The sequence below is a fragment of the Bacillus rossius genome, chromosome 17 (assembly GCF_032445375.1).
Source record: "Bacillus rossius redtenbacheri isolate Brsri chromosome 17, Brsri_v3, whole genome shotgun sequence".
Taxonomy (NCBI): Eukaryota; Metazoa; Arthropoda; class Insecta; order Phasmatodea; family Bacillidae; genus Bacillus; species Bacillus rossius.
Window position 1 is genome coordinate 18607834 of NC_086344.1, and position 22888 is coordinate 18630721.

A 22888-nucleotide genomic window follows, 5' to 3' on the forward strand; every position below is an offset into this window, starting at 1 on the left:
GGGTTATGCTGCAAGAGATTGGTGGCAGAAATAATTACGTCAAGCCTGAGAGTGTTATTTTACGTCGGAGGTCTGTTTTTCCCCAGTTACATTTAACAACTTTATGATATGGACACGTGAAGTAAATAATTGAAACTTATGATGAAATTCAAATGGTAGAGACTCGCGTTGAACGTTTTAAGGGTACCCGTCCCCTGAACACTTGAGCACGTCGCGTAACAAGGAAGGTGTTAACTAGCTTGAACTTGGCTTATCAGAGATTTTAAATCACTATAAGGTGTCTATTGTAACTGATGTTAAGTTTAGGGTATTTTTATATTTGCTTATCATGTGCTGGGTATGAATATATATATATATATAGTTTATAGCATCGGGCCCGATTTAGTTAATATGTACCGGCGAATGCTTATATTCTTTTAATGCTTGTAATAGTTTGATTTCAGAGGTTCAGATTAATAAATAATGTTTTGTCGTACTTGCCGCAAAAGTTTTGCTTTCTCAAGCAAATTCCTTTCTTTCGCTGTTTAATTTAAGCCCTGATTTTTTTTATACCCGTGTTGAATGCCGAGAGGTTTGGTGAACTGTGTGCCGTAACCTATTTTTCTGATATGTCGGATGGCGATACTCTATACCAGGTAATTCCCGGCAGTTGTTCGCGGTTTGCGACGCTCCCTTGGGGCTTACGGGGGCGTCAGGTGGGCGGTTATGTTTGGACTTGTGTATGTTTGGACTTGTGATGTTTTTAAATTTGTGTAAATATGTTGGGACTTTGAGATATTCCTTATATCAAGACTGTGTTTGAACTTCCCGCGCTACTGGCTGCGGTAGCGCCACTAGCTGGCAGTGCCGGCAACTAGTCAGTCTTTGTTATCGCGCCGCCGCGGTAAGTCGTTCCGTCAGGAAGATGGTGTTATCAGTCCACAGTCAAAACATAACGTTATTATGAAATATAGGTTAGGCCGAACATTAAATTTTTTTCAAAGATCGTGTATGATATATTTACACGTTCAGAACCACTACCTACCTGTTTAAGCTTGCAAAGATAAATACCTTACAAAAACTGCTTGTTTATGAAATAGTTTAACAATCTGCTCAAACATTTTTATTTCTGCCTACTTACAGCATATTACTCATGACCATTTCTCACGTTGCACGGGAAAAAAAATTGTTGGTTTATTTGTTTTGAAAAATAGATAACACGTATTAAAAATGAATTTTACAACCATCAACGCACAATTTTCTGTTAACAGTTAAAATATTTCCTTGTTCAACCATACATTTACAAAGATCGCCATTCTGTGATAGTCTTCTGTTAACAGAATAACCAACATTCACGACATGAAAATATTTTAGCGGTGCCATACGTGTAGACAGTTATGTCACAATTTATCATAGATCGCGCGTGCCGACACAAAGGAATCAAAACACTGAATCGTAACATTATGTCAGTATCGAAGTAGGTACTGTTTATGGTTTTGCCTTTTACAAAACTTCATTAAAGCTGATCATCGTTGTGTGTTTTAACTTCGTGAAGTTAATAAATTAATAATATTTACGTATTTTTTCCGTTTTTAGGGGAACAGATCTTGTTGAAAAAAACGAAGAAATATATGTTACTTATTGGTTTTAATTTAAATAAACCTACTGGCTAGGCCATGCTGCGTACGTCATATGTGCAAATGTAGGTAAAGTAATAAATTATACTTCTGTGCGCAGCACGCATCACACTATCTCGGTGACTCTAGTGAGGCAGCTGACTTTACCGTTGGTAACATTTGACATCTTTAGAACAGTGGTGAAGTAATTAAATAAGTAATGGATGAAAATTGTGGCAAGTTTAAGGGCCGCAGTCATCTTTGGAAATTTTATGACAAAATATCAGAAAGCCATTCCAAATGTAAAACTTGTGAAACTAAACTCAAACAGGTACATGGTAGCACTTCTAGCATGGCGAAGCACTTAACATTACACAAGAGTGTATATGCAGAGTACTTACAACTACAGAAAGAATTAACTCATGCACCTTCCACATCATGTAACAAAGTACAACTCACTCTGTCAGCTTCGTTTAGTAGCCAAGAAAAGTATGGTAGAGACCATCCAAAAGCTATTGCCATAACCAATGCCATTGGCAAAATGATTGCTGTGGATCTACAGCCATACAGTATGGTTCAAGATAAAGGCTTCAAAGACTTGATGGCGCAAGTTGAACCCAAGTACTCCGTACCAGACCGAACAACATTCTCTAGGCGTGTAGTGCCAGAGCTGTACAATGGTCTGGTAGAAAAAATTCACACGAAAATCAATAATGACTTCAAAGCAGGCGTCAATTCGGTGGCATTTACTACAGATATGTGGACGTCACGCAGTAATGACAGCTATTTATCATTAACATGTCATTATGTGGACACAGATTTCATTCCTGTTCATCACATGCTGGGGAATGTTCTTTTCACCGGAGAACATAGTGGGGAAGCAATTGCCAATACTCTGCTTAGACTAAATGCAAAGTGGGAAATTCCAAACACTATACTTATTTACATAGTTTCAGATTCTGCTAGAAACATGAAATCTGCAGCTGCTAAAACCAGTTGGCATTCATTTAGCTGTTTCGGGCACACTTTGCAGCTAGCCATAAATGATGCCAAAAAGGAAACTCCTGGGATTGAGGCGCTGTGCAAAAAAAGTCGTGCTATAGTGGGGCACTACAAACGTAGCTCCCAAGCTCGTCAGCGTCTTCATGAATTACAAAAGAAGATGGGAAAACCAGAACATGAATTGATCCAGGATGTAGACACCCGATGGAACAGTGAGTTTGCTATATTGAAACGACTTGTTGAACAAAAAGAGCCTATTGCTGCAGAATTAGCTTCTTCTGATGGCGTTGACAATTTAACTGCCAATGAATGGAAACTCGCAGAAGGGGCAGTCAGAATTTTAGAGCCAATAAATGAAGCAACTAAAGAATTTAGTAGACAAGACTACCCCACAATTTCTCTAGTTATACCAGTTATTGATGGGATAAAAAACATGTTAGATACATTTGTGTGCAAAGCAGAACCAGGCGAAGGCATAATTTTCGGACGAAATTTGTTGAAGGCTGTATTCTCAAGATTTCCTGATTACAAATCAAAAGATGAATATGTTGCTGCAATGCTTGTTGATCCTAGATTTAAATCAGTACTTTTGAAGGATCATGAGAAAAAGAAAGGTGTAAGTATTTTAAAAACATTAATTTCCAAAGACTGTGCTGATAGCAGCCATTCTAAAGCACAAAGAGTTGAAAGCCAAGCTGAAACCTCAGGGTCTAATTTAAGTGTTTGGAGTTGCTTTGAAGAACAGTCTGCAAAGTTGGATGCATCATGTTCAAATACTCGGATAGATATGGTGGAAAAAGACATCCTTTTGTACTTAAATGAACCCATTCAGAAACGTACTACGAATCCATATCAGTGGTGGCAAGAAAACCAAGTTCGCCACAGATATGTTTCTGATGCTGCGAGAACACTATTGTGTATTCCTGCAACATCTGTTCCAAGTGAACGCCTGTTTTCCTCGGCAGGAAATATCGTAACAGCACGGAGAGAGAATCTGTCTCCTGAAAGTGTAGAACAGTTAACCTTCTTACATCAGAACCTGTAGGCCTAATCGTGAAATAATGTAGTGTTCAAAGCATTTCTAATCGGGACCCAGTTATCAAATGAAAAGTGTTTATTAGTTAGCTATTATTTAATGCTGCATTGTGTTGTATAGTGTAAATATTATCATCCAGTTATGTACCTGTTATAACATAAGGCAGGTCTCAGGTCCCCAACAGTGTTAAAATGAACTTACTACAGTAGAACCCCGATTTAACGAAGTGCTATGGTTACCGAAAATGTTTACTCTAAATCGATGTTTCGTTAAATCCGATTTTCCGATTTTCAATAACCCCCGCACTCATAATCGCGTCCCTACCGTTTCCATATCGTAGACAGGGTCGACGCTGATATCTTGTGCTGCCGTGCTATCTCAGACTTCGTCAACTTTACATCTTCAACGTCTTTTAATCTCGCTCGTACGGCCCCCGGTTCGTACGTACACCTCGGTCGTACATACAGATTTTCAGAAACCGTGAAAAATGAGGCATAAAATAAAAGTTTAAAAATATGTAAAGTGTAAGAAATACGTTAAAGTGTATTAAAATACAGTCGCAACCTGCAGCGTTTATAACAAATACGAGCTACATACACATTGCGTCACAGTAAAAAATAAAAAAATTGGCCGCAAATTGATGAAAAATTTCCGTCAATAGCGCGCCGTACGCGGAGAAAGGTCATTGTACTCGGTCAGCTGCTGTTACGGCGCGGCGTAGCCGCCGGCTGACTCTCTTTGTTCGCTGAGCTGCGCAGCACTTATAAAAAACGTATTCCAAAAACTAAACACCGCGCACAAAGCTCTTACTGAGAATAATAGAGCTGTAGCAAACCGTATGTATTCGGTACTGAGTAACGGGTGCGCCATCTAGTAACGAGTAACGAAACGTTACACACGGCTGCATCTCGTTACTCGCATTTTTCGTATGTTTTACGCATGCGCGCGCATATTCGATGAATTTGCGTTACAAAGAACGATGTTTGTTTATTTAGTAAAGTATAATTTGGAAATTCGTCGTCAAAGTTTTTTACTGTTTATTAAAGGTATTGTGTGTGTAGACTAAGTTTGAGATTGGAACAGAAACAACGTAAGAAATATGTTTTTATTATCGCGTATTTTCACGTTTTTTTTGTTCTTATCTTAAAAGAGATAGTATAAAAAAGCAGCTCTAATGAGATTTAATTGTTTCTTGGTTAACAAAAACTGTTAATTATCAAATATTGTTAACTGTTTATATTCTATTTATTATTATTTACGCGACGTCATACTGTACGCGTACGCAATACGACTTGATTCGTTGCTGCAACATAACATAGCATGTTATGCGGTATCAGAAGTAACGAGAAATGTAACGTGATACGATAGTAACGAGTACTAATTGTTATAGTAACGAATACATACGGGGACGCTTTTTTTTCGTTACTTTTACACCTCTAGAGAATAATAATAATGGCGTATTGGTGTGACGTGGTCACAAGTTGAAAAAACCTGGAGGATGGGAAAGGGAATATTTGGAAACGTGTGATTATTGGCTAGCACTGTTACTATGCGGGCGTGTTTGGAAGATAACGTGGTGAGTCAAGCCAGGCATAGAAGAGGGGGAGGGGGATGCGGACAAAGAAACCCTTCATGACGTCATGTGTCGCGGACAGTCTATCTATCCAGGCGCGCGCAATGGCACGCACCTACGCAATTCAGTTACAGCGCCCGCAGTTTTTAAGCAATTTGAACAACTTTTTTAATTTTTTCGTAATTGGACAGATGATGCAAAGGCACATATTAATATATAGTACCTCCATTCTATTACTGACACCACAAAGTGTAATTTTTAATAAGATTCCATTACTATTTACTTTCATTTTTTGGAAATCTATATTATTATTTTAATAAATTGGTGTTTTTTTGATGGTTCCTGAAAACCTTTACGTTAAATCGCTGTTTTCGTTAAATCCGTGTTCGCAAAATCGGGGTTCTACTGTAGTTACATAGGTACTATGCCAGAATTGTCTTTCTTATTCATTTAAGTTAAATACATATGGTTCAAAATAAATGCAATTTTTTTAGTTATTCCTACCAGACTAATGACCAGTATGTAGATAAAGTTACCCAAAGAATCGAAATCGGAATCGAATTTCAACTCTTGTGGTGAGAATCGAATCGGAATCGAATCGAACTGAAAATCATGGAATCGCACAACCCTACTATATGTATTGATTCAGGAAAGTCAGTTCATGAAACAAATATTAAACGGGTTAAATGTTTCAACACTGCAGTATTTTTCATCTTGAATCACAGGAAATAATGCTAAGTAACATTAATATATTCCAAAAACATATAAATAAATAAATAAATAAATAAATAAATAAATAAATAAATAAATAAATAAATAAATAAATAAAAAATGTAATAAATAAACATTCAAAAATAATTTTTTGGGTAAATGGAAGTGAAATACATAGGGCCCCCTGAAAGTGGTAAATAAAATTTTCAGATTTTGTAATTAAAAATTAACAAAAGCGGGGTTAAAATTCACTTAAAAACACAAAAGCGGTGTTAAAATTCACTTAAAAACACAAAAGAGGTGCTAAAAACTTGAAAAATAAAAGTGTGTGTGTTACTGCAAATATATCTGAAATTATTTAAGTTAAATAATTTTACTTGAACCTACTCATTACTGAATACCCTAAACAAATAGGTTACATATATTTGTATGACAAACTTTTGATTTAGACACTGATTATTAGTAAAAAATGTATTTTACGGTGATTTTGCGTTTATCGTCGTTTAATTGTGATCGCGAAAAGAACAGGCCCCTAGAAAAACAGCATGGTTAACCTGCAAACTTGATAACGTGTACCTGGAAAATCGCGAGTACTGTCCTTGTTTCAACTATCTTGTTATAATTAACCGTGCCAAATGGCCGAGACCCGAGTGACGGCACCTGGGGTGGCGGAGCGGTTCCTGTCGCGCGGCCCCGCCGCGGGCACGGCCAGCTTGGCGGAGGGGTTGAGGCGGCCGCGGTGCTCCGCCAGCCGCGAGCTCTCCCATGGCATGGACCAGCGCCGGGCCGCGCAGTCTTCCGGCTCGGCGCGGGCCTCGGCGGCCGCGGCCTCGGACCAGCGGCGCTGGGGGCCGAGGGGGGGCAGCGGGGGGCGCGGGAGGCACTGCCGCGGCGGGCCGGCCGCGCAGTCGGGGTCGCCCGCCCCCGCGCCCAGGTACTCGCAGCACGCACCACAGAACTGCTGCTGCAGGCTGATGAACGTCATCAGGCTGTCACACACCATCTGCTGCACGGAACCACCGGTCCTCGTCGCACGCCCGCACTCCCGCGCAGAACAACCTCACAACCCTCACAACACTACTTAGTATGACACTCCTGTTGTCATCTTCGACAATCAAGGACCTGGGTGATTTAGGCACTTATGTCACAAAAGTGTTGTTACCAGAATATTAGAATTCAAGAAACATAAAACAGACTAAGATTACAATATTACACTGATTACAATATTCGCCTGTGGCTTCATCTATGGTTGTCTGAGGAAAATAATAATTGTTTTGGTTGACGATAGAAGACAATTGCAGGAATAATAAATATTATAATATTAATATATTATTAATATATTAGGATATACAACCAGTGGACTTGAGCTATTTATACGCTCAGGTCCCTATATAAAATAATGAAGACAAAAAATTTCATTAAAAAAATATTTCCGTTGAGGGGAAGGAATAGGAACCGAAAGACACACTCTTGGTTTCCACAGTTTTTAATCCAAAACCACTTTGTATCTTCCAATTTTCATAATTTGGCTTGGAAGTATATATTTACCTTAGTGGAATGCTTCAAGTTATAAACATTTTTTTTCTGCCAAGTCATTCACATTTAGTGTTGAATTAATTTTTTTTTGCAAAATTCTCTTAGTGTAAGATCTTTGCCAATATAGCATCTTTTAATTCCTATCCTTCCAGTTACCTAAATAAATAGACTAGTATTCATTTATATCTATAAAACAACAAATTGTTTTTATTAAAAAAATTCGAACTATATGTAAACACAGGGTGGCTACTCTATTTGTTAAACTAAATACAGGTTTTTTTTCCCATAAATTTCCAGAATTACTAAGAAATTTAAAAAAATGTTAGTACCTGTCTACATTAATAAAAATATATGTATGTACCTAACTAGGCTAACGTTGGTTACATCAGTGCTAACACCAAATTAAACATTTAATATTAAAAACCACCTTTTTTTATATTATGTAAAATATAAAGTCTTCTTGAAAGACTATATTACTTCTGTGATAAAAGGGTATTTCCTGGACATAGTTTAGTAACTCTTGTATGTTGTTTAAAACTATGACAGTAGCTAGCAACAGCAACATTTTAGTTAAGACAGCATTGGTATGAATAATACAGCAAACCACAAGGACAAAACTAAAATTACTTCAGCAACTGAGAGGGATGGAAACAGTTTACACGTTAAAATAATAATTATTAACATAAGCAATTAAACTGCTGCCCAGTATTTTTTTTTAGTTGGACGCAGTACAAACATGTCCTGATGTAGAAGACTTATATTGAAGAGAGAGGGTAGAAGGGGGGAGGAAGCCCCCATCATCACTCGTGGAAACAAATGTCACAGCAAAGCAAACCACCATGAACATGGGGTACGGTAAATGAGAATATTTGGGAAGAGTATCGAGGTAACAGAAATTGAATTTTCTATGTTTAGAAAAATCAGGGATTTTGACACCTTCCCTCCCAAACCGGGAAGGGGTCGGACATTACCCAAATGCCTTGGGAGTACCTCAAAATTAAAGGAAATTGAATTTTCGGAAATACATCAATTAATTTATATTCCAAAAAATCGGGGGCTTAGAACCCCCTGGAGTCTGAAAGTTCTAAATATCTTGGGCTTAGGGGAGGGTGTCCAACAGTGCCTTGGGAGTATATCAAAATGAAGATAAAAATATTTTTTCGTGGTACCAGAAAAATCGGGACCACCCTAGGGGACGGGGGAGTGGGTCCAAAATTACTCCTAAGTCTTGGATTTATGGTATTAACAATGTACAAAATGTACAAATACCGTGAGATCTTAATGTCCCCAATTGTCGAAAAATATTTTAAGTTATTGTTTTCTGACATCAGAAACATACCCCTCTGGCAAAAATATATCTAGTAATCCCGTTAAGTTATTTCCTCTGAGATGGAAACAAGGGGGATTGAGATAGTAAGGATGGTAGATGTGTTTGATGTTTGGACGTTAATATCTGTCCAGCCATTTTGTTTTGACAGCCCTTGAAAGTTTGGCTTTCTGTGTTGAAAACGTGTGTTCTTGATTAATGGAATAAATAGGACAAACAAACCATACTTTTTTTTATCAAAAATTCACTTAGCACTATAACTCCTATGTATAGTTCTCAGAACTGTGAAAACACTTTTTGCTAATGAGGGTTTTCACTAATGAGTAGGCCTGAGTGGAATCCCAAAATACGGTAAAATTTTCGGGAATGTAAAAATTTTTCTCTCGTCGGGGGTATAATAAATTTCCTGAGATTTTCAGGAATTTTATGTTCATCTTTACCAGATATGACAAAACCTCAAATAAAAAAAAGCTTCTGAACATACATAGTACATAATGTCTGATGTACATAATTACCTATGACATACCCAAAATACTACAGCAATAAAAAAATAATTACTGCCTAACTTAAGTTTATACAAAAAAAACATACAAATATCTAAAAAAAAGTTCAATCCCTACTACTTATGAGAAGAAATTTTTTAAACATTGCAGAAATATGCCAGTTCTGTTTTAAATAATGGCTAAGTTTTCAGTGGCACTAATCATCTTGGTTACAATATTTCGGTCACTAATATTTTGTTATAATTGGTATTCTGCTGATTTAAAACACTAAGGTTTTTTTTTTTAAATCAAATCTTGTGAAAATCTTAAAATCAGTTTTCTAAAGATTGCAACAGGCCACAAACAAACCTCGTATTTAATTTGTCATTATCAGTGTGGCTTTTAAGTCAAGGCAAAAAAAATTGAGTATCAGTATTATAAAATTAAAAATAAGTTAATAGCTTTGAAACGGAATAAAGTTTAAATATTTTATCCCAGACGGTTTAGAGCATAATTTTTAGCAACTTTAGCTTAACGATACACAAACTTAAGCTTTTTGCAGTTTGTAGTTGTTTACAGTGCTTGTCGGCCCATGTAAACATAGAGGATGACCTAATAATATCTTTAGTGGCCTTTGGTTGTATACACGATATTCTGTAATTCCGATTTCAATTTCTTCATGCATATGAAAAACTCAGGAAGATTAGCTTCAGAGTTGGAAGGTGTTTGGAAGCATTAGGAAAAGAACAATAACCACACAGCCAAATGTACAAAGTATCACAAAATTACTAAAAAGTTTACAGTAGTGCATCTGGATTGATACGGCACCAAGAACAACATCCTGAATTGAAAAAGAAAATTCATTACTCAAGAAAAACGTGAATGAGAGTCCAAAAAAAAAAAATCTTAATAAGTTTGTATTTTTTTAATATATTTACATTTTAATTTTTAAATGTAAGCCTAATTTATATTTAGTTATAGTTGAGGAGATTAAAAAAAATTTGCAGGATACCGAATTGGTAGATGGCGTATATTTAAACCAATTTTTTTCCCCCATGATGTTCACGTTTCCGGCAGGAAAATATTTTCCAAGCCTGAAAATTTCCAGAATCCAAAAACCCGTTTCCAGTACAGTCAGTAAAAATTATAAAATACCCAATGCATAGTATTAATATTGAGCATTAGTAAAAGTAAACGGGGTGCCCTCTTTTGAAGTTTTCAATTTTACCAACTTTAATTCAAGCAAAACATATACAATACAAAAAAAAACTTAAGTGTTTTCATAAGTGAATCTTAGGCTTCTAATGTTAATACAAAGCTTCAAGTAAAACAAATGGGGAAGTGAAATGAAATATTTGAAAGAGCTACCCTGTACCTGGTTGTGCTCGAGCGTCCTCCGGGCGTCAGGGTCCCCCTCGGCCGGAGCGGCCACCTCCTGCAGCGAGGACAGCACCTGGGCCCGGACCGCGGAGGAGGCGGCCGCGGTCGCCCGCACCAGCTCCTCCCAGGCGGCCTGGCACTGCGCGGCCACGGCGTGGCAGGGGGAGGCCGTGTCCTGCACCAGCGCCCCCAGGCAGTGGGCCAGCCGCGAGCCCGCCCCGCACAGCCCGTTCAGCATCTGCACAGTCCACCATCACCCTCTCCTCCTTCGCAACATTCCAGCATTGCCTTCTCTATCGTAGCGTCTACCATTTCAGGTCATGATTTAGAGGGCATCATACCAGAAGGGCGTATCAACACTTTTTGCAATATCGAGATAATTGGCGTAAGGGTATCTAATAATGTGATAAATGTTGTGGCAGAAGGGCGCATGGTCAATGTGATTAGATTAGGTGGTGGTGAACTATTACGTTATGGCATATAATAAGAAAAGGAAATCAGGTCATGCTAGATGGGCGTATGTGCATAATCCCTTGTAAACTTGCATTTTCGTCGATACGCCCTTCTGGTATGATGCCCTCGAATGTACAGTAATTACAGATCAACTTGTGGACATTCAAAATGGTTTAACTTACACGAAATAGAAAAAAAAAATATACTGTTACATTTTTGTTTAGCAAATCACCAACTAGAGTTACACATCATAAAGCTATGTAACCATCCTGTTTCAATTGTCCACCCTATGTCATGGCCGCCAATCTTACACGCTTAAATATCCCACATGTACATTGCACACTTTCTGCATAATTAACTGCCAAAGTTATGTTTTAACAGTTTTTTTTGGCCGTGCAAAATGACGAGTGCCAGCTGGAAAACAGGACTGTTTAATGTAAACGTAAAATCATGACATGAAATGGGAGTCACCCCTCTTAAGGGGCCTGTCTTGTCGGAGGTGTGTTTGTGTTAGTGAGGCGAGATGATAAAGTGTGTAAATCGGTGGCATCGCCTGTAAAGGTGTCATGCAAGTCCATTGAGTGCTTTCAAGAAGCGGTAGCGGGTGTTTCTCGCCTAGATATTATTCTGAAAATATGAATTTTAGCCATTTTCAAATTTCTATAAAACAGTTTACAAAGAAATACAGAAACAGAACCACTCATCCAACCTCAGTGGAATATACAATACTATTCATTAACAGGTACTACTCTGATATTCTGAGCAGTTTTCAAATTGTAGGGTTACTTTTAAACCCAGGTGGGCAGGGCCCTTATCTGTTATGTTTGGGATCACATTCATGGTGGATTAATAATTTTTCCAAATTATCGAGCATAATATATTTTTAATGAGAATTTTAAAGAAAAATTAATAAACAGTACAATCATATTTAAAACAAGTTGTGACAATATGCTCAATAGGAACACAAAATGACAGATAAGATTGGTCTTCTTAAGGGCCTGTGCAAATACTATTTTTTTTTGTGCAAAGTGAATATCTAATTGAAATGTTTAAAATATTTTTAAAGTCAAATCTAATTACAAATATCTCAGCAAGGTTTAATACATTTATTTTATAAAATACTGGATTATAGTACTAACAAATATTATAACATTTGCAATGTGTGTGATCAACCAATTGGGGCCTATATATAACACTATTCAATAAAAATTAAATACCCAATAATAATAATAATAATAATAATAATAATAATAATAATAATAATAATAAGCATTCATAAAAGAAACCTGAGTGCCTTCTTTTGGTTTTTTTAAGTAACCAACTTCATTTAAGCAAAATACACACAACACAAAAAAAAAAAAAAATAAATATTTTCATGAGAGAATTTTAGGCTTCCAATGTTTTAAAGCTTTGCAACACGTGAAGCTTCACATCAGATGTGAAGCTCTATATCATACCTGAAGCTTCAAATAAAACAATTGCAAATTTACTGGTGAAATAAAATTGAATATTAAAAAGAGCTTCAATTGATTTTCTTAGTTAAAGCTTCGCACAGGTTTATGTACCAGTGAAATGTGAAGTGTAACCCACCAGTAAACTGGAAATGCTGTACTGAAATGAAAACGACTGTAAATATAAACTCTGAGTGAACTAAAAATCCCGGGAGCACAGTAACACGACCTAGCAGTCAAAGTTAACGGCCAATATCTACCTGAAAAGATCTGAACAGTAGCGGCTCAATTGTGTAAGATTGCAGAACGTCCCAAACCATACAAAGCCGGAGTAAAGACCTGTTCTAATGCATACTTGAGTGCACACCTATTTAAATTATTTATGTGGGACTGTTTGGTAATTTACATTAGATAAAACTACAAAACATTATGGAGTACCTACAAAACGGGATGCACAGAGGTGAGATTCTCACATTTCTGAGATTCCAGTCATCCATGGGTTTGCCAACATGAAAACAGTGGCTCTACTGAAATCCCAGCTGTATTCATCTTTATGATGTAAAAAATCCTGACAAGGTGTCACTTAAAACAAATTAATACTAAACAAAATACACACCAAAAAATTTCACCTATGATAATAATACCTATCATTAAAAAGACGTATTTGCCACTAAAAAAATATTCTCTCCAAAGATTTCAAGGCTGAGTATAATTAATTACAAATATTTATTTTAAATTTTTTTTTCACTATGAAAAGAAAATGTTACTTAAATTACTCAGTTACCTTTAATAATTATGGTTTATATATATATATATGTATAAATTGATGTCAAATTCACATAAGAATTGTTTGAGTCTTTCTTGTATTTATCTATTTATAAAGGTTTGTGAAATCTGTGAAAAAACATATTTTTAACAGCATAATTGCATAATTTCAGGAGCAATGTAAACATCATACAAAAACGCATGTTAGATTAGTAAGAAATGCATTACAAACTAAAATTACAGCTTGAATCGTTGATGACGCCATATTTCTCAAGCAAACAACATATCGCTCACAGTAGAGAGCAAAGTTTTTTCTGTGTTCACGTGTTTCTGCAGTCTATGGACATGGCTTACAAATAAACAAACATCGGTCCGATTGTGTAGTCATGTCTACAACAATACTACAAAGGCATGTCTTGGCAGATTTTTAATAGTTTTTTTTTTTTTTTTTGGAGTTTTTAAATTTAATATTTCAACTTTTCAAAATTTTACCCGTCGGTTACGGGACAAAATCTACCTACTGTCAAAAGTTCAAGTTCCTAGCTCGTATGGAAGTGGGTTAGAATTTGTATAGATGAGTGAGTGTGAGTGAGTGAGTGAGAGTGAGTGAGTCAGTCAGTGAGTTGCACATTGAGGTGTATATATATATTTAGATTACATGTTAAAAGTACAGTATCTTGGTGGATGGTAACAGGATAGGTATGACGGAAAAAAAACTGACCTAGTAAGATTCAGAGGTTTTCCCTAGTTCAAAGACATTAAAAGAAGATACCATTACAAAAAAAAATTGCTAATCAAGATTGGTAAATAACAATTTTTTTCAATTTCCCTATTTTTTTCCCCACGTTTTGGGAAAACCATTTCAATTCCTTGAGTTTTCCCTGTGCGCAGGAACCACTTTCACTTTTGATATGAGCCAAAACAAAAAAAGGTAGGTAACTGCAGAAGCGTGGCTGGTGGAACTTACTTGCAGATAAGTCAACCAACTGCTGAGGCATTCGGAAACTTCCTTCGAGGTGGCGACCTGCGCGCTTGCCGTCGGCGCGGGGCACGGCTTGTCGCTGGGCGACGACCTGCGGGCGCAGACACGGTCGCTCGGCGTCACAAACGACTCTGTGGCAACACTTCCCAGCATTCCCCAACACATTCATGCTTGTGTCAGCATTCAGTCTAGCCAAACATGTGTTGATGACCATATAGCTTACTTTGTGAAGTATAAAACATGTGTTGATGACCATATACTTTGTGAAGTACAAACAAAAATCTTAAAGTTGTCTATAAAGTCGGTTTACGGACTATAATTTTACGTGATAACGTCATAAGAAAACATTTATGAAAATTTGCATACTTTTTTAATTTTCAAATATTATTTACAGTTTTTACAAATTTAATTTAAATAATTTGTTTAAATATAATCATGAACAATTAGTTAAAAAGCCCGTTCATAACCTGTTTGATATTATAGAAGATTTTCTCGCACGGTGGTTGGCCGGTTCTTGCACGCTCGGCTCAGACGGAACTTGACAATGAGTCAAGCTTTTTTGTGCATGCAGCCGGCGTTCATAGATTTATAAGACGTTATCACCTCAAAAACAATATCTTCAAGTCTTATCAAAAAATGACTTACATTGAAGCATATAGGTACTTGCTGCATATAAATTATCCTCAGAGGTACATTTCTATCCTTGATAGAAACACAACACCATTTCATACTTCTTTTACCATAAAAATTCCCCTTCACAGTCTCAATGCTTAGAATTTTTTAAGATCTGAAACATGTTTTTTCCTTCATGTTTAAGCAATCACATAATTATAAAGTTCTATCTGTAAAATTACTTAATTAAAAATAATGTTTTGTTTGATTAATATTGAAAGCAATTTTCTTCTGTACATACACAATATTATTGAGAATTTGTCAAATTGCTGACTAATTTCATGTTTATAGTTACATTTTGGTGATAAATGATGTATTAACTTGCACTGCAGTGTCATATATTTTGTAGTGGCATGATGTTCAGTGATTTTTTTATCGCAATTCAACATATAATCTTGCCCATATCTATGGCTTGTATCTGGATACAGAGCACACTGTAACAAGAATAGACCTAATTGCAGAAATAGTGCATTGGAAAGAGAGAGTAAAAACCCATTAAAATGCACAATGCCAACTAAGGATGACATACACTGTAGTTGCAAATTAAGTTCCAGTGTGGCCCGTGCCAAAATTAGCATGAAAGAAGGTGCTTATAGAAATAATTACAAGTTATGAAACAGATTACGATCGTAAAAATACTTAAGTATATCACTGATTAATATATAAAAATGGGTGCGTGTACTTATGTACGCGCATTAGAAGTTATACTTACTGTCATAATAAAAAACTAATTTATTTTTTAAGCAAATAATTATTAGAAATTAAATAAAAAAGGGACTGGAGTAGTATTATAAATACGGTTGTAAAGTATAAATTCTATCAAATTAGAACACATTAACAAATACTCAGTATTCAATATTAATAATTAATACAAACAAGTGTAAAAAATTAATTATTTTATTTAGTAAATATAATCAAGTTAAATTTCAATTAATAATGAAAATCTGAAGTGAACTTCGCGTATGAGGTCACATCACGGCCACCGCCGTCCTACCCCTCCCTCTTACTTTCTCCTCCCTTGGTTCTCGCCGCCCTTCTCCTTTCTTCCCCCCCCCCTCCTGAGCTCTGCGCATGCACGGTGACCTGGGTGCTAAGGTATTTAAGCCCCGGAGAGCTTCAACCCAGGCTGGTTAATATTTAAATTTCCTGGGTAGCCTGTTCTCTTTAATTGCTTTGGACTTGTAAAAGTTTCTATGTAGGAGTTTAAATTTCGTTAGGCATAGAAACAGCATTGTACCCGGCGAGCATGGCAAGTATTGGTTCCTAGGAGTAACCTAGTTTCCGACATAAGGTGACTCTGTCTAAATAGGCGATAGATAAGGTAAAGTTTCTATCCCTTTGGTAAAATTTACTAATTCGGCCGCCACCTTATACAAATTCAGTTTTGGTTGGTGGATGCGGTTGCGGATTCGTTTGTGTGACCGTACCTTAATTGTTTCCTCTTCATGTGATGTCTGCCATGAGTCGTCTAGCCGGGCCACGCTCGCGAGGTTGTTATGATTTCCCTTTCAAGTCAGACTTATAACTCGGGCACGCGATGTTTTCTGAACTTATTGCGCTCACTAATAATTTTGGACGCTGTAATCTTACGTTTCGCTATAATTCCTTTGAGGCTGCATGACTCGCTTGTTTGTATGGAGCATAAAAGCCACCTTTGAGCCCGAGATAACGTATTTCTTTGTCAAGCTCTGTTGAGTGTTGCTGTGTACTTTTTTTTTAATTGTGCGACTTGGTGCCTTCTTGCACCACACGTTGGACCTTGGGACAGTGCTGCGATCTGTGGACTAAACGGACAGTTACGCATCATCATGGCGTCGGTACGAATGTTGATGTATGTGCTTGAACATTTTTGGTCCTCCGGGCCCGGATTATAACGCAAATCAAGATTAACGGATGGTGAAAGTGTTATAATATAATCTAGGGAACGATTTTCAAAATATTTTGCACGGGAAACGGTATAAGGACCTATCGGTGACGCGCGGTTGTAATGCCGACGGCTTATATTAATGACGGACATTGCGAAGGTAGAAATTGATAATTATTAGAAGAGTGAAATTATGCGGCAGTGCATCTATGTTTACGGTTATTAAGGGCACACAAGAGTCCTTACGCGGGGATTAGTGAAGTTACGCACACAAAAATAACTATAAAATTTATAAGTCAAAAACAAAGGGAAACGCTTACCTACTAGATAAGCACAATGGCGGCACAAACACCGGAATTGCAACACGTAATTTTCAACTTTTTATTGGGCAAAGCCGATGAAGCCCGTGATTTGTATGAAGCGTCGGAGGAGGATGCATCCAAATTGGAGGATTTTAAAATTGTATTTGAGGAAGTTATAGAAAAAAGGAGTGAGTTACTAGCAAATTTCTTTGCAATGTGCACTAACCCCCCCAGTGATAAGGTCGATATGAGCGAAGTCAAGCAACAGTTCGCGGTTTATGAAGAAGTGTTCCGGGAATTGCGTAAATTATACAATAAACAGACGTCAAGCCAAAGTGAGGTTAAGGCACCAGGTGACACAGTGCCTAACACGGGATCGCAAGCCACGTTAAGTCCCCACGTGTCAATGTTGCCTGCATTACCGCTACCGGTGTTCGGCGGTAACCGTGCTGAGTGGAAGGGATTTGCGGAACTATTCAACTCGATAGTTGGCCAATGTTTGCACTTAACTAAAGTGCAAAAAACTCACTATCTGTTAGGATGCCTTAAGGGCGAGGCGCGGGACTTAGTTTGCAACATACCGGTCACGGAAGGTAATTATGATGTAATATGGGGCCTTTTGGAAAGGAAATTCTTGAGTGTTCGGATCACAGCGACCATCCATGTGCAAAAAATATTGCATTTAGCTCAAGTAGACAGTCGCAGTGAGAATGCCCTTAGCGAGTTTGTAGCCTGTGTCGAAGAGAATGTAAATGCCCTGAAGGCATTGGAATTCCCTGTCGAAAAGTGGGACTTCCTCTTATTGAACATTTTGCTAGAGAAGCTTGATTCACCTTTGAAACAGGGGTTTGAAATGTCAAATGAAGAGGACATTCCCTCCTACCGCAATCTCTTGAAGTTTCTGGACAAGAGGGCAAAGGCAGCAGAGCAAGTCCATCTGTCTTCAGTTAGGTGCACCAGGCCAGTCTTCTCACAAAACACTTCAAGCAACCGGGTTCTTAACATAAATAAGTGGCGACCGATGAATGTGTCAGACTCAAACATACCCGGTTTTAGAAAGACTACACTTGTTTCAACTCAAGACAACCTGAAGTGTAGTGTGTGCGACGGATTTCATGGATTGCACACCTGCCAGGAATTTCGTTCAAGGTCAGTTGAGGATAGACGGAACTTAGTGCAGGCGCAGAGGCTCTGTTATAACTGTCTGCGGGGACAACACGTGGCAGCACAGTGTAAGTCTAAGTTTCGCTGCCAACTCTGCCAGGGCAGTCACCATACACTCCTCCACATTGTCACGGGACAGGGGCCTAGGAACTACGCAGCGAGCTCAGATGACGATGGACGGGGTGAGGAAGAAGGTCCAGCAATTACCATGTGTGCATCAGAAGAAATGAGGCCGGTCAATCCACCCACCACAGTGCTGTTAATGACGGCATTGATACGCATCAAGGACGGTGCAGGTCAATACCAAGTGGTTCGTGCGTTACTAGATAGTGCTTCGCAGTCTTCCTTCATCACAGAGGCATGTGTACAACGGCTGGGACTAAGGCGACATCGTACAACTGTGAGTATTGCTGGGGTTGGCAACACTTTGATCCCGGAAGCCAAGGGATTGGTTATTTGCGAGATAAGATCACACCAATCACCAAAACTTCACATCACCAGCAAGGCATTAATTCTTAAAAGAATAACCAAGGACCTACCATCAACCAAGATTGCCACTGGGAGCTTAGTGCATCTAGATGGCCTGCCGCTGGCAGATCCCCAGTTCTCTGTGCCCAGTGCCATAGACATGCTGCTCTCTGCGGAGGTAGTGGCAGAAGTAATGACAGGTACTAAGATTCATGGACCGCCTCATGCCTTCCAAACCCTATTCGGATGGGTACTGGCAGGCAATGCACCATGTGCACAGTTCACTCAGCCGGCATCAGCATCATTACTGGTACGCACTGACATGTCCCTAGACCTCGCTCTTCAACGGTTCTGGGAGGTTGAAAATCTCCCTAGTAAGACCTTCACATCCAGGGAAGATCGGATCTGTGAACAGCACTTCCAGGAGACTCACAGGCGTGACAACCAAGGCAGGTACGTGTTGAGGCTTCCGTTTGCACGTTCAGCGGACATGTTGGGTGATTCATTCACAACTGCCCTCAAGCGATTGCAGGGGCTAGAGCGTAAACTATGTCGATCCCCACAGTTGCTTCAGCAATACCAGCAATTCATGGAGGAGTACGAAAGCCTGGGTCATATGTCAAAGATTGGGACATTGACACAGGATGCCGACAGCAAGGTGTTTGTATCGTTAAGGGCGGATGCGCGTAACCAACCACCGTACATTATACCACATCATGCTGTGGTCAAAGAAGATAGTTTAACGACTAAGGTACGCGTAGTATTTGATGCATCGTCGGAGACGACCAATGGACCCTCCTTGAACAAGTTGCTGTTGTCTGGTCCTAAATTGCACAAGGAGGTTGCTGACATTGTGCTGAATTTCCGAACATCAGCAATTGCGATAACAGCTGATGTATGAAAGATGTATCGTCAAATTGTAATTGATCCTGAGGATAGGAAGTTCCAGTGTATTTTGTGGCGAAATTCGGTTAGTGACCCAATACATATATTTGAGCTGAACACAGTAACGTATGGACTATCATCTTCACCCTTCCAAGCGCTCCGAACCATGCAGCAGTTGGCAACAGACGAAGGAGCTAACTATCCTTTAGCTGCTCACACTCTGTTACATGATGTGTTTGTTGATGATATTGTGACCGGAGCCGATACTGTAGGTGATGCACAGGAATTGAAGACTCAGCTAGTGGCGCTACTCGGAGCAGGTGGCTTCCAACTTCACAAATGGTGCTCCAATAATGGAAATGTAGTAGGCCCCCATGACACTGCCCAGGCTGATATGAAATTTGACAGTACGGAGTCGGTGAAGGTGTTAGGAATACATTGGACTCCATCAAAGGATGAGTTTTGCTACAAGGTAAAGGTACCCACTGTACCGAATACCAAACGTGGTATTCTGTCCTTCATAGCTCGATTGTATGACCCATGTGGCTGGTTGGCCCCAGTGATTACAGCCAGTAAAATTCTGCTGCAAGTGTTGTGGACTAAGGGTCTTGGTTGGGATGACCAAGTTGACGAAGACGTCTTGTCTGAATGGGAGAGCTTTACAGCAGCGTTACCATTGTTGTCTCGGGTACGAATACCCCGATTTATTCCATTGCAAGAATTGGACGTTCAGTTTCATGGGTTCTGTGACGCGAGTGAGAAGGCCTATGCTGCAGTCATGTATGTTAGGTGTGTGACAAGGAGCGGTGAAGTTACTGTGCGCCTGCTAATGGCAAAGTCAAGGGTCGCTCCCTTAAAGACATTGTCCATTCCAAAACTTGAGCTCTGTGCTGCACACTTGTTGAGTAAGCTATGCTTACATGTTTTGGCACTTTTCCAGCCCAAGGTCAAGACTCCAGTGTTGCATGCTTGGACAGACTCAACTGTTGTCCTAGCTTGGTTAAGAATGTCTCCACACACGCTGCAGACATTTGTGGCAAATAGAGTGGCCGAAATTCAGATTGCGGTGCCACCAAGTGCCTGGAAGCATGTTCCCTCGGAATGCAACCCAGCTGATGCAGCTTCTCGTGGATGCTTGCCAGTTCAACTGCTGGACCAGTCTTGCTGGTTAGGCGGTCCTGGATGGCTGTTGCAAAAAGAAGAACATTGGCCATCACAGGCGATGAAACACCACGGGAGCATTCCCGAACTGAAACCACCCTCAGTTGCAATATTAGTTGCTCAGCATGAAGAGGAGAGGTCAGAGGACCCTCTAGGTCTTATCCAGAATGCATCTTCATTGGGTAAACTTCAGGCTGTGACAGCATGGGTCCTGCGTGCGAAAGCAGGATTCCAGAAACAACAGTACTTACAGGACACCATTTGAACCTTCAAGGAAAGGGAGGCTGCTTTAACTTACCTGATTAAAATTACCCAATTATATTTCTTTAAGGATGCCATCACTGCCATCAAGAAAGGGGAAACATGTAGCAAGAATATTCAGGCATTGGCACCCTTCATTGACTTACAGGGAGTCGTCAGGGTGGGCGGCAGGTTACAACATGCCTCTATTCCTGAGAGGACGAAGCATCCTATTCTGTTACCGGCGCAAAGCAAACTTTCAGAGTTAATTATGATTCACTTTCATGTTGGCCACCTCCATGCGGGCCCACAGACGACTTTGTGTCTGACACGGCGTCACTACTGGATAGTCTCTGGAAGAAGTCTAGTTCGCAAGATGCTTCACAAGTGTATGAATTGTTTCAAGGTGAGAGCTACGGCATTGAAACCACTCATGGGCGCACTACCAGTCGCAAGACTTACTCAAGTCAGAGCGTTTCGCTCTGTAGGAGTTGATTTTGCAGGACCATTTCTCACTACCCCAGTCAGAACACGAAGAAGAGTGACGTATAAGACCTACATGTGTTTGTTTGTCTGTATGGCCACTAAGGCGGTACATCTTGAAATGGTGACTGATCTTTCTGCAGACGCATTCTTAGCAGCCTTGAAACGGTTTGTCTCACTCCGAGGAACTCCCACGGAAATCTACTCTGACAATGGTACTAACTTTGTGGGTGTCCGTAACCACTTGAAGGATCTATACAAGACTCTGTGGTCAGGCGAGCCTCGACAGCACATCCTGGGTGAAGCAGCTCAACGAGGTATCAAATGGCACTTCAACCCCCCCGCAAGCCCTCACTTTGGGGGCCTCTGGGAGGCGGCTGTTAAATTGGAAAACAACACATGAAGCGAGTAGTGGGGAACCTGCTTCTTACCCTAGAGGAATTTGTCACTCTGCTAGCACAAATATCAGCGGTGATGAACTCTCGGCCACTGTGTGCGCTGTCAACAGACCCTGAAGAGTATGATGTACTCACTCCAGGTCATTTTCTGGTTGGCGAGCCAATGACTGCTGTGCCAGACCATGATTTGATGAATCTTTCCCTAAATAAGTTGGACAGATGGCAACTTGTTACCCGCTTGCAACAGACAATGTGGAAACGGTGGAGTGTGGAGTACCTCCACACACTTCAACAACGTGCTAAATGGACCACCCCAACACCTAACATACAACTAGACCAGCTGGTTTTGGTCCAGGAACCCAATCTTCCTCCACTTAGATGGAAGACTGCGAGAGTCACAGCTCTCCATCCAGGCCAAGATGGGATAGTGCATGTTGTCACACTGAAGACTCCTCAAGGGACATTTGTGAGACCAGTGGCTAAAATTTGCCCATTGCCCATGAACTAACCATACTAGTTCTTGGCTAGTTCACATTCTTGTTAGGGATGCCGTAGAGTGTAGTTTTTTTTTGTTTATATGTTTACCTGGTGATTATGAAAATACTTATTTTCAGTGGGCGGAATGTTGAGTGTTGCTGTGTACTTTTCTTTTAATTGTGCGACTTGGTGCCTTCTTGCACCACACGTTGGACCTTGGGACAGTGCTGCGATCTGTGGACTAAACGGACAGTTACGCATCATCATGGCGTCGGTACGAATGTTGATGTATGTGCTCGAACAAGCTCCTTTCTGACATTGGCACGTAATGTTTCACGTAAAAGATTAGTTTTCTAAACTTCGGGCATGTATTGGAAGGAGTGACTTTGTTTTGTAGTGAAGGAGTCATAGAGCTAGGTATTTGCTTCTGTTCACGTCATTGTTGACCCTTGCACCTTAAGAATTTAACGTCCGATATGTC

The 22888-nt window shown here is 39.4% G+C and overlaps 1 protein-coding gene across 8 annotated transcripts in view; it reads right to left on the reverse strand.

Annotated features, from left to right (window-relative positions):
- LOC134540812 (translation initiation factor IF-2) overlaps nucleotides 1-22888 on the reverse strand; it is a 66525-nt gene that overhangs the window by 35336 nt on the left and 8301 nt on the right. For 3 of the 8 annotated variants that reach the window (XM_063383758.1, XM_063383760.1, XM_063383756.1), the window contains exons 3-5: nucleotides 14279-14384; nucleotides 10638-10880; nucleotides 6578-6906 (exon numbers count right to left, since the gene is read on the reverse strand). In XM_063383758.1, the coding sequence (XP_063239828.1) occupies nucleotides 6578-6906; nucleotides 10638-10880; nucleotides 14279-14384 (678 nt within the window). Of the gene's footprint in view, nucleotides 1-6577; nucleotides 6924-10637; nucleotides 10881-14278; nucleotides 14385-16392; nucleotides 16641-22888 lie in introns of those variants that run through there. The other 5 variants (XM_063383754.1, XM_063383753.1, XM_063383757.1 and 2 more) reach the window with 3 other exon arrangements.